Genomic DNA, 12,006 nt, shown 5'->3' on the forward strand with positions numbered 1-12,006 from the left:
AGAGGAACTTGTGAGGTTCCCCCCTTTTCTTTTCACTCTAAACAAGCTACAGCTATGCTGTGGAAATAGGGAAGTAGCAGGTTGACTCATCAGCTTTCCTTCCAGGTCAACACCTCAGACATTCTTCCCAATGGAGCAAGACCAGGATCGTTCCCCAAACCTCCACTTAACGATTGAATGAGGAAGAACAGGAGAAGTTGAGGAAAATGTCAATGAAATATGGAATGGCATTTCGTTTTTTACCTGTCTCTACCCCTCACCCCATTTCAAGCCTGCGTCTTGGATGTCCTCATCTCCCCATTGTAGAGTTTCCCTTTTCCAGTTCATTTGTGTAAGAAGCGAGTACAGCAGAGTTGTTGGGAGAGAGGAGGGAAGAATAAATACACATCCTGAAAAGTGTCTGTTGGCAACTGTGTAGCCAGCAAGTTGTCCCCCATGCCCCCCACTCAACCTACCCATTTATCCCAGAGCACAGTGAGTGGGAGGAAGTAAAGGAAATAGCGCAGGCAAAGAAATTGGAATGATGGAGTGAGGAAAGAGAGGTTCTGGGAGGAGGGTGATCGCTAGAATGACAACATTGTTGTCCTCCAGTCATAATGCCTGGGCTCACTCTTTGTTAACAGAAATCAGGTCAGCAGCCCACCGTCAGGGTACAATTTAAGCTATATTTTCTAGTGGGAAGCCTGGCTTTGTGCTGAGCTCTGAAATTCTTGAAGACAGGAGATCACGCTTCCCCCGTTTCTCTCTCTAGCCTTGAGCACAGCACCTGGCCCTTTCTCCTTGAAGAAGGAGCGGTTATGGGCACAGCCTGTGGGCCGGACAGCTCCCGGACTAGAGCAGAGTGAGTGATTAACGCCATGCTATAGGCCTCATTCACGCTGTCCTCCTGCCACCTGAGCTAGCTGTTCCTCGCCCACTGAGTGAAACTAATAATAGCAGCTACCGCTGCCCTTCACTGAGTGCCAACAGCCATTTATCAGCTGTCAGGCATTTTCCATAGGTTGTCTTTACCCCTCCAGCAGTAACTCTCCCTGTTGCAGGTGAGACAACTGACACCCAGAAAGCGTGTGCCCTGCCCAGAGCCTCATAGCAAGTCAGAATTTGAACCCAGATCTGTCTGGTTCCAAAGTTGGGCTCATTTTGCCACCTTGTGGCTGGTTCTGGTGCCCGAAGACCCTGGAAACCCGGTGCCCAGCTCTTGGCCTCCTGGGATCCCGTCTTTCTCTTCTGCTTCCCATTGCCTGTCATCTCCTCCCCAGTGTCTGTCTCCATCCTCTAGCTCCCCCGGGAGCCACAGTTGGCATGTTGGGGTATACATGCCATTCTTGCTTATGTCGTTCTTCATCATGTGGGAGCGACAAGGAAGGAAAAGAGAGAAAAGGGAAAATGCTGGTAAAATAAAAGTAATAAAGATGGAGACTATAAAAAATATTGTTTTAACCTAGACTTTTCACTATTATTTCAGTAACCTAGAAAATGGGTGGGTCTGTTGACCATGCTTACCGTTTGGGAGAGTGAAGCATGCTGGGAGGACAGAAGTCTGGAGACCGATTCCCTCACCTGCTACCCCAGGACACCCTGGGGGTGACAGTTAGGTGGCAGTCTTCCCTCAGGAGGATATGTGTTCCTTAGGGAAGAGGCTAGTTTGGATGACTGACAGGCTAGATCTAGAGAAATCTTCGTGACCGAGGTGGGGACTAAGAGCAGCAGTCTCTCTTCCCCAGAGACCTTTTAGCTTGGAGAGATTCCACCATCTTGCTTACGTGGGTTGCGGGAGTAATGTCAGAGCAGAATAGGAATTGGAGGATTTTCCTTCCATCCCTCCTCCCTCATCTTCCTGAATGTCACGTTAGGGCTGCCTCATGGCCAGGCTCTACAGGCAGTTTGTCCATATTTCCTCCCCTCACCCCTAGAGAAGCTCTAGAGCTTAACTCTTGGAGGTGAGAGGAGACCTGTGGAAGCAGATCAGGAAGGGGGGGGGCAGTGTTGTAACCCCTCATTGACTTGGTTCCTGAGGCCGTCCCCTTTCCCCAATCTTCCCTATCTCGCCTTCACAACTCTTCTTCGGGCCCCATCACTGTTACTAAACCTGAGCTTCGAAACTTCAGAGGAAAGAAACAAGCAAAATGATTTGTGTAGGAGCTACCAGACAAGAATGCAGGGGAGCCTGGCAGCTCCAAAGGGGCCCCGGGGGTGGGGCAAACATACAGAAGTTTCTCTAAAATTGGGGCTTGATTAGTGTTGGAAGAGGTTTGAGGAAGGAGAGGGAGAGGCTACAGGAAATCTAGCTTGGCCGAAAGAGGAACCTGAGCACGTGTTCGGTTTTCCCCTTCATCTGATCCAGCTTGCATCACAAATCAGTTTCGTTCTTAGTTTGGTTCCCCTGTGCTAGGACCCCTAGCCAAGTGACCAAGCCAACTGCATCCATCCAACGCTGTATCTTTGAATCAGTGTTGGGAAGGGTCTGGGAGATGAAGGGAAGAAACCCATCAAACACGAAAGCTGGGCAGCTGAATCTCAGTCAGAGACTGCTATGACCGAGAAGCCAGTGTCTGGCAGGGAAGACTCCAATTGCCCAAATCCTCAGGCCTGGGATAAATTTCACTTCTGTGAGCAGGGACAGGTGGCACTGGCTTCCACAACCCTGGAGCTAGAGCTGGGCAGCTGAAATTCCACCCTCAGATTGAAAACCTGGATCGGGACATAAGAGAAAACACGCCACATGACCCCCCCTCTCCTCCCCCCCCCAAGCCTATACATGTCCCTGGGCGCGGCAGTACCCCCCCAGTACATCTCAGAGGGGTGGGGTGTGGGGGATGGTCACACTGTGCCTTTTATTAGCCTCTCTCTCCAGCCAGGGGAAAGCTTCTTAATACTGCTGTAGGGGTCACCTCCTCCTCAATCGGAGGCACCTTCGGTCTCAGAGTGATGGAGGTGGGTAAGGAGGGTCATACATCAGCAAGAGCAATGAGTTTGATTGTGGTTTTTTTTTTCATTTTTTGTGTGAGGTAAATAAAAAAGGTTTATCCTGCAACAGCTGGAGATCAGAGTCTGTGCACGCCCCCAAGTTCCAGGCCCTGTCCCCTTCCTTCACATCAGGCTCTTCCGGTACTGACTGTGCTGGGCGGTCTGTCTGAGGTGGGAGTCGGGGGTCTGCAGGTCCATCTGTCTGTACAGGTCCCTCAGCTCCCTGACTTCCTGCAGCACCCGCTTCGCCTGGCTCCAATTCGACGACGCCTCTCCCAGCAGCCGCTCTGTCTCCAGCAGCAGCTGCTCTGACTCAGAATCGGGAGGAGACCGAGGGGGGTCCTTGGCCTTTCGCTTCCCATCTCCCAGTCCTTGAACCTCTGCTAGCAGCTCCTGAGTCTTCTCCAGTTTCCTTGCTACCAGGTCCTGGATCCGGGACAGCTGCCCCGGGTGGGGTGGGATGAGGGTTTGGGGATCCTCGGCCCGCACTTGGAGAGTGCAGGTTGGAGCAGTGTCCCGCTGAGACAGGATCTCCTCCAATGAGGCACAGCGGGCTTTCTCTGTGGGGGTCAACTTCTTGGGTGCCTGCGGGGTGTAGGTGGCCCCCTTGTCTGGCTTTTCCCAAGGTCGGGGAAGGCCGCCTGCACGGTCCGAGGAGGGCTGGATGCGGTCCGAGTCTGCCCTCCGTCGGCTGCCTGCCAGCTGGGCCACAGACTTGTCCAGGTCGACCCGAAAGCTCTCAGCACAAGAAGTGGGTTCCTCGGGGGAAGGGTCCTCCTCCTGGATCAGGTCCAAGGTCAGCATCCCATCCGAGGTAGAGGTCGAAGCCTGGGGAGGGAGACAGGCAGTGAGGGGGGGAAAGTGCCATGAGCTGGCATTTCAGGAGTGACCGCCTGAGGAGGAGAGAGCGGTGTGGCTTCTCCTCCGCATGCCTTCCCTGAAGAGAAGCCCGCCCGCCCTCCCCAAGGTGCCCTTCGACTCCAGTCGCTATTTCTTAATCCTTGGAGAATGATTGGAGCTTCTTTTTCTTTTATTTTTCTGTGATTTAAAATCATTTCTCCTGTTTGTTTCCCCTATACTCCACTTTACTAAGAGCTTCCTGAAGGCTGTCGTTTTCCTCTGTATTGTGGACTCTGAGCATGCCCTGGGGTTGACACTCACAGGATGCCGCACGCGGCTCCGTGACACGCGGCTCTGTGACTGTCCCTTTCCGTCAGCATCCTCGGAGCCGCACACCTCAACCCCCTCTGCTACTGGCACCTCAGAACGCCTTGCCTTGTAATACAACTGGTTCTCCTATTTCCAGAATTCCGTAATACAAAACAAGAGATGCAGGGGACATACGTTGTTTCAGACACCCTTCCGGCAGGCAGATCACTGCCCCACTGTACAGGTGGAGACATGCAGCTTCCAGGACCCACAGTGGCTGAACTGCAAGGCTAGTGCCCAACCCGGTCTGACAGATTCCAAAGCCTTGTTCCTTCTTCCATCCCTGACCGCCTCTCTCCCTAAAGACTTAGAAGGAGAGGCCCAGTGTGTGTATTAGGGGCCCACTGTGATCCTTCCTTCTCTGATCGCCTGAGGAACTAATGCTGTTACCCGTGGGACAGCAGGTCACCAGACAGTCACTTATACTGCCTTTTCACTTACCCTGTGGGTATACCTCATTTTCCCCAAAGAAAAAGTCATTTACTGAGGGCAGGGACTTTTGATCTCAGTACATGCTGAATAAGCACTTTTGAATTGGAGGCACCAAGCTGGTTTCCTGATTCCGGAGGGAGGGACTTCCCAGCCTTGGACCTCGGTTATCACAAAGGCCTCTGGTGGGCCCTCTGAGATCCAGCCCTGAGATGGACAGACATGGAACAGACCCCTCAGCAACTGTCACTTTCTTATAGTCTTACATACCACGGCCATTAGGTGTCCTCGAGTAGGGGGGCGGCGGGAGTGTTGGATTTTTGCCCTGTCTCGAGTGGGGTGGGCAAGATAGCTGTCCTCTTCAACGGTGACCTGAAGAGAAGCACTGTGAGTCATGGGACTCTGTTCCAACCCAGCATCCCCCGGGGCATGAACATGCCTGGACTGAGACATCAACCCACTCCATGACCTGCTTCTGAGCAAAGCCAAGGGCAAGGGGCGTACTGGGTATGAAGGAGCTCCTCACGTTGGCCCCAGTCTAGCCCCTGTGTTGGACTGGGGAAAGAGCTGGCAGAAGACTTAGAGGGCAGAAAGAGGGTTTTCAAAAGGGAGCTGGTGAGGGACAAAGTAAATGGGGCCCGCGCCATAACCTTCCCTCTTTAATGGGTCACAGCTGCTCCCTCTGCCCCCATGTCCCTCTCCCCACCATGAGCCCCCTGACCTCATCCAAGATGCGGTTCTTGGCGCGGGTGATAGCGGAGTTGAGGGCATTGATCCATGACTCCTTCTCTTCTGGACTCACTGCCAGGAAGATCAGGTTGGGCGCCTGTGGGGGAAGATTCTCGTTTCAGCCAGGGTTTTAGAGTTGGTGCCTCACCTTGACAGTGACGAAATAAGAAATTATTATCTCATTCTCTTAGATCCTGCTCCTGGAAGGAGACAGAGTCCGCTTCCAGAATCACCCACACCTTAAGGAAACCAGCCTCTATACCTGCAAAAGGCCACGGCCTGCAGGTTGTTTTAGAAATGACCAGGGAAGAGCTAAGAAGGGCAGGGGATATTAATACGGCACTGGAGATAATTAGGGGAGGTTTGGTAAAAGACAGGACTGAAATAAAGATTTTTAAATGTTTGAAGAAATAGAATGTGATAGGAACAGCTTCCCTCAGACAAGAAAAATTAGATTCAGAAATTCAACCACCTATCATGGTACTGGGAAAAGTGAGTTTCTCCCCAGAGATGTGTGTGTGTGTGTGCATGTGTTCATGTGTCCACACAAAGAGGATGGGGGGGGGGAGGGAGGGAGGGAGAGAGAGAGAGAGAGAGAGAGAGAGAGAGAGAGAGAGAGAGAGAGAGAATTTTCGTTTGAAGGCTGGCTTGCCTGGAGGGAAGGAAGTGGCCACAGTATTCCCAGGTTAAATAATAAAAGCAGGCAGGACAGCAGTAATTCAGGGCCTCTGAGTCAAGAGTGCTGAGAGACAGACAGACAGAAAGACAGAGGTGTGGAGGGGAGGCATTTTTCCCTGCCCCCCACTCCTGACCATCGGTGTTCCAGTGGCCCAAGTGCCAGGAGAAACGTACCGTGTTCCCGGGCTGTTTGGAGTGGGCAAGCGTAAACTTGCTATGATTTTTCTTGCTCCTGCTCTTGGATTTCCGGAGCTCTTCACACTTCTCATAGTCACTAAGGTCAAACACCTCTTGAACATTTTTCTCATCTTTCACCTAGGGGAGGGTTGGAAGTGAGGTGATGAGGATAAAATTACTTAGTCCCTTCCCCCAAATTGTTAGTTTAGAGCCATCTTGGGAACCAAAGGAAGCCTGAGGAGAGGTGAGGGCTGACAAGACAGGAAAAGGCTGTCCCACCCAAGGGCCACAAAGGCCACAAAGGGCTGACAAATGGGACAGCCCCCAAGTCCTGACTCCTCAGGTGGGTTTCCATTGAAACCCTTTATCCCCACTCTCCTCAGCCACCATTTCCAAAGCCCCACTATGTCTCTCTTCACCACGACCCCCACTTTGTCCTTTGAAAGATATGGCTTACACGGCTAACAGGTTAATCCTATCATCCTGAAGTAAGCAAGACCCGGTGGCCCTGATTGTCCAGAGGGGGTAGATGAAGGCAGGGCCAATGTCAGGGAGTGTCTGGATGCCATGAATGGCTGCCTTTGGCTTCCCCGTGTCTTGTTTCTCTTGTCACATTGTTGCTTTCTTCCCCCACCTGGCTCTCTTCTTGAATATGTGCTGGTGTAAAGACAGTCATCTATCTACCTCCTTCATTTCAGGAATTTCAGCGCCATAGGAACAGCAGTCCTCTGAGGTTCAGTCTGTTCAGACAAGCTGGAAAACATACCTGTGGTTCCTACCTCTCCTCCCTCCCCTGCCAAGGTACTGTGACAACCCCACTGAGCTCCCCCAGGCTTGAAGAGCCATTTCAATCATCCACCTCTCTCTAGGCAAAGATGCACTTACACTCTCTCTGCGGGACTAAATTTCAGACTTGGAAAAAAGCATTCTGCTACCTCTTTCCATGATTCCATTTTGAGAGCCTAAGTCCCCTTACTGCCAGGAAGTTCTTCCTTGTGTCTAAACTTAGCCCTTCCTGCTTGCAGTATCAGATAGATGTGCACCCTGGTTCTACCCTCAGTAGAACTCCCTTGCTGAGTGTCTAACCAGACACAATTCTATCTACAGCCTGCAGCTCCAGCCAGCATTTTCTGAGTGCCACAAAGCACATCCTGTTAGCTTTCTTCCAAGGTCTGTTCTCAACCTCTTGGAGCTTTCTCTCCTCTCCCCTAAGGTAGCCCCACAGCGCTGGTCCTCAGAAGCTGTGGCTTGCGGACTATTCGCCTTGCAAGGAGCAGAGACTCAGGCGCTGGCCCAGATGAAGCAGCCTGTGATTAGAAATCCCTTTCACCCCCCGCTGCTTGAGCCCAGGGTTGGAAGAGCCTGGGAAGGAGCTGGTCCCATTTCCCTAGGACAAGAGATGAAAATTACCAGCACTTGTCTTGTTAAAACTAAACAGATGAAAGTAGCCCCTCATCTTCCTTGGAAGGCGTCTACTTTCCCTGACTGGAATTATTTCACACAAAAGTCCCCACTTGCCAAGCTCTGAAATAGGAATTACGGGTGTGGAGGTGACTTCATCTATCTTCCTGGTTCTCATCAGCCTTAAAGTGGGGGGGGTTTCTCTCTTCCATCGCCCAGCCCACCGCTGGTCTTCATCTGACTTGCTGCTGCTGGACCCAGGGGGTTTAATAGATGAGGAGAGCCAATTACACAGCCCCACTCAGGTGAATGGCTGCTCGTATATCCACTCTGTTTCCACAAGGCTCCTTCAGGGCTCTCCCCTGTTCAGGGCTCCCTGGTTTTGGACTGGGAAGGGACCAGAGGCCTTGAAGGATTGTGGGTGGAAATGGACAAGATGCTGGGAAGGGGTGTCTGAGAACAATTCCCAGAAACGTGGGCAGGGATGTAGGGTGATGCATCACTCCTCCTCTCCCCGCCTTCCGCAGAGTTGAGACTATCAGCAGAGGCCAGAAATCTTGGAGAGGAAAGTGCTGGGTGTGTGTATGTAGCCAGGGGAAGAGAGTTACTTGTTCTGTTTTCCTTAGGGGAAGGGAAGGGAAAGGAAGGGGAGGGAGATATTCTGGCTTGGACACAGCTGATAAGGAGCTCTGGGGAGCAGGGGACATTGACAGAGCTTAGCCCTTGGAAGGGCAGGGGTAGGAGACGGCGCAAAGCAAGCAGTAGGACGGGTATATTCCGGGTCCAGGGAAGATGGACACCTCCAAGACCCTTGGTCTTCACTGTATTGCTTTCCCCCATCTAATTCCCAAAGTCTCATTGATAATTACCCATCTTCCGAAGTCAACCCTTCCTTTCCCGATTCTTTGTCCCTGGCCCACAGAAAGGGATTTTTCCCATGCTTGCCAATAAAGATGCCCAGAATCCAATTTCTTCCACCATGAGGGCTCCCTATACATCAACTCCACATCCATAAGGTGCCCTTTGAGGATGAGGAAAGCAATTATTAACAACAAATACAGAGGCTTTCTTTGATGGAGACCTGCCGATGTGAGGGGAGCTAACAAAAAAGACTGGCATATTCTAGGGGAGAAGGTTAGGCATTTTCTTGCATTAACACGTACATGACAAACATTACACTGTGTATTTCTTGTTCTAAATCTTGACTTCTTTCTCCTGGCTCTGGAAGTTTGGGGAAACGGACAGAAGAAAGCCCAGAGTTCTCTGTCAGTTTCACCTTTAGCCCAAGCCCACTGTAGCACGCATGCAAACTGGCTCCAGAGAAGAGTAAACTCAATAGGTTCTGACCCTCTTCTCTTAGGCCCTTCTCTGTAGGGGCAGGTGGCCCCGGGACCAGTCAGATGCTCCTGACTCATAGGCCACCAGGCGTCCTAGGCTGAGGTCATTCCATCCTCTCGCCATCTCGGTATTCCTTCCTCTCCAAACAAGGACCAACCAGGCTCCCCCAGGCTCTGTCTGTTCTTTGGACAGATACAAACAAGAAAAAAATGTCTTGTTCTGTCTGCCCTTTTACCATTCTCAGGTTTCCCCTTTGATGTGTGGGAAGTTCTCCCTGATTGCCCACTAGAGTTTCCTGCCATGAAGTTCGGGGAATATAGGAGATACACTTTGACACTTGCTGTTTGTTTGTTTTATTAATGGAAAGCTAGTAAATTGTGGAAAAACTTTCTGTAGGATTTGGGATTGGTCAGAGGTGACCCTTAAAGATACATCTTCCTGTTAGTCTTCTCTCACCTCATGCCATCACCAAGTTCTCAGCTTAGCGTAAACAGCAAGGTTTAGACACCCTGAGGAGGGATCTCTTTGGCTCTGGCACGGCTTAGTACTTCCCTAGTTGTGTCAGGAGACGTTCGGTTCAGATGAACACTGCTTGTGGGTCTGTTTCAATACCATAAAAGGCTTTATTTACCTAAATATAGTCTACTGCAGAAAGCAGAAGAGGTTAGAACTCAGGGCGGACCTGCCAGTTAGCCCTGTGAGGGCTCACGGAATCGGGGGAGGGGGGGCCACCTACCAGGGGAACACGGCTTGTGTACCAGGCTCTGCTGCCACGGCACAGACGCAGGGACCAGAGTGACTTCTAACCCATGGAAAGGCAATTTCTCAGTATTACTACGTGTTACTGAGCCCAAGCAGCAGATAAAAGGGAGAACAGTTTGGATTCAGTGGTCTGGGCTCAGATTCTGACCCAATGTAGACTGTGGTTTTCATTTCAACTGTAGAGCCAAAGACAGAGAGACATACGGGGGTCCATAACTCCATTTTTCTCAGATACAAGTAGGGGTGGGCAGGAAGGGAGTGAAGAATGAGTTCCTTGCTTCTTTTTTTCAGTGGAGTCGGGGGTGGGGGAACACAGAGCATCCCGGTTCATCGGCTTCCACAAAAATAACTGTCTGCCACTCACAGATGCTCTACCTGAGGTCATATGAGACTGACCCAAGGCTGCATGTGTGTTTTCTGCGATTCCGGGCAGCTGTGCTGCTATGACCCGTGTATGCCCCTGCTAGAGACAGGAAGGGGGGGGCTAGCTGGGCTGGGGTGGGGGAACAGGAAGAGGTGGAGAATAAGCTGCTGTTCACTGAGTGTTTCAGCAGCAACAGCAAAGAAAAAAATCTACGCTCAGCCAGAGGCCAGGATAGGGTAGGGGATAGCGGGGGTCACTTAGAACCGTGGGGACATCTTGGGAGGGGGTTATCATAGTCAGGTATTTGCAAAGAAAAGTCATTAAATAAGATGCATACTCAACTTCTCATTCTAACTCAGGTCTCCTCACTAAAGGGTGACCTTCTCTGCAGATCTAGGATGGGCTAGAGACGAACCAGACTATTGAACTTGCTTTTGCAACAAAATGGGGGGTGAGTTATGGGGGAGACTGGAGGTAGATAACCCCCCTGTGGAGAGACAGAGTGGGGACTAAGAAAATAGGGAGAGTTGGAGGCAAAGGGCACCTACCTCCTTCTCAGAGATGTAGAGCTGGTCCCCTTTCAGCACCACATAGCGGTTTTTCCAAATCTCCCTGAAAATCCCTTTCCCGCAGAATTTCCGGACCCAGCCGACCTTCTCGGGCGGAGCAGACTGATGATTTCCATCCTGAGGCCCCTGCCCCGGGGGCAAGAGAAGGACGGGCGCTTAAGTGATCACAGCTTTTTTCCTCCTCTCCATTCCCAGACTCGCGACCCTCCTCCGTCGCCCTCTCCCCTTCTTTCCGGGGACCGCCCCGCCGAAGGCTGGAGTCCGGGAGCCCGACGTCCACTCCCCACTTCCTAAGAGGTTCTCACTCGGAGGGACTCTCCCTCGTCGCTCCCCTCCCCCTCCTCCCAAATAAACAACTGCCACCGCGGGAGGAAGGGGCCTGAGCCGAGGTGGCCTTCGGCTTGCCACCGGCCCCCGCCCCCTCCCCCAGCCTCTGTCCTCGCAGCGCCGGATTAACGGCGTTTTATTTTATTTCTCATTGTCTCCTCGCCGCCGCAGAGCGCGATGCACACGGCTGCCGGCCGCCCGGGGACGCGAGGCTGGGGGTCGGGCGCAAACTACGCCAAGTGACACCCCCACCCAAGTAAACACACAGGAGCCCCCCCCAGTGCCTCCGCGCGGGGTCGGGCGCACGGCGGACGGAGGGCACCGGGAGCCGCGGGAGGGCGGGGGCTCGCGCAGGGCGCCCGGCCACTGGCAGCCCCGACGGGCCGGGGGCCCCGAGCACAAAGTCGGCCGCGGGCGCGGGGCCGGCGGGCGCACTCACCCTCTTGGTGGAATTGTTCTTCTTCATCATTCCGGGGGCCGCGGCCAGGGGCTCCTTCCCGGGGAGGGTGGCGGAGATGCCCCCGGCGCCGCCGCTCCGCCCGCCCTCCCTCTGGAGGACTCGCCTCCTTTGTAGCTCTGGTTACACTAAGGGCCGGCCTCCCCGGCGCTCGCACACACGCGCACGCTGGCTCCCCGCCCCTCGGCGCCCTCCATCCCGGCGCCCACGCGGCCCGCTCCCCCGAGCGCCCGCCCGCCCGGCCCCGCCACTCCCGGGGCCCCGCGTGCTGTGGGCGGCCGGGCCCGCGCCCCGCGATTCCATCCAGCGCCGCTGACGTTGCGAGTTGAGAGTAAAGGGCGAAACGCGCAGCCCGAGCTCGTGCGCTCCCCCCACCCTCCTTTGTTTCTGACTCACTGAGGGTGAAGAAGACAGACCCACACCCAGCCCGAGACCCAGACTCAGACTGGCGGCCGAGCGAGAGGTGGGGCCAGGAAAGGCAGACCGGCCCGACCTGCCGAGGGGGCAGCCGAGGCAGATGGAGCGGGTAATAGACAGAGGTTTATGAAGCCCCGGGATAACCTACATGGAGATCGTCTCCCTCCCAACCCAAAACAACA

General features: G+C 53.4%; 1 protein-coding gene across 2 annotated transcripts; it reads right to left on the reverse strand.

Annotated features, from left to right (window-relative positions):
• Window positions 1-2,809: 2,809 nt before the first annotated feature.
• Window positions 2,810-11,662, reverse strand: PLEKHO1 (pleckstrin homology domain containing O1). Of its 2 annotated transcripts, XM_081025189.1 has the most exons (6): window positions 11,390-11,662; window positions 10,603-10,749; window positions 6,187-6,327; window positions 5,327-5,431; window positions 4,876-4,977; window positions 2,810-3,795 (listed from the first exon to the last, which is right to left on the reverse strand). In XM_081025189.1, exons 1-6 carry the CDS (start codon window positions 11,417-11,419, stop codon window positions 3,091-3,093), a joined length of 1,230 nt encoding a protein of 409 aa, XP_080881315.1. In that variant the 5' UTR covers window positions 11,420-11,662; the 3' UTR covers window positions 2,810-3,090. The 2 variants fall into 2 exon arrangements, with proteins under 2 accessions (XP_080881315.1, XP_080881314.1); XM_081025188.1 differs by lacking the exons at window positions 10,603-10,749; window positions 11,390-11,662 and adding an exon at window positions 8,460-9,119 and having other exon boundaries at window positions 2,812-3,795.
• Window positions 11,663-12,006: the final 344 nt, after the last annotated feature.

Source organism: Rhinolophus hipposideros (genome assembly GCF_964194185.1).
Source record: "Rhinolophus hipposideros genome assembly, chromosome: 19".
Lineage (NCBI taxonomy): Eukaryota > Metazoa > Chordata > Mammalia > Chiroptera > Rhinolophidae > Rhinolophus > Rhinolophus hipposideros.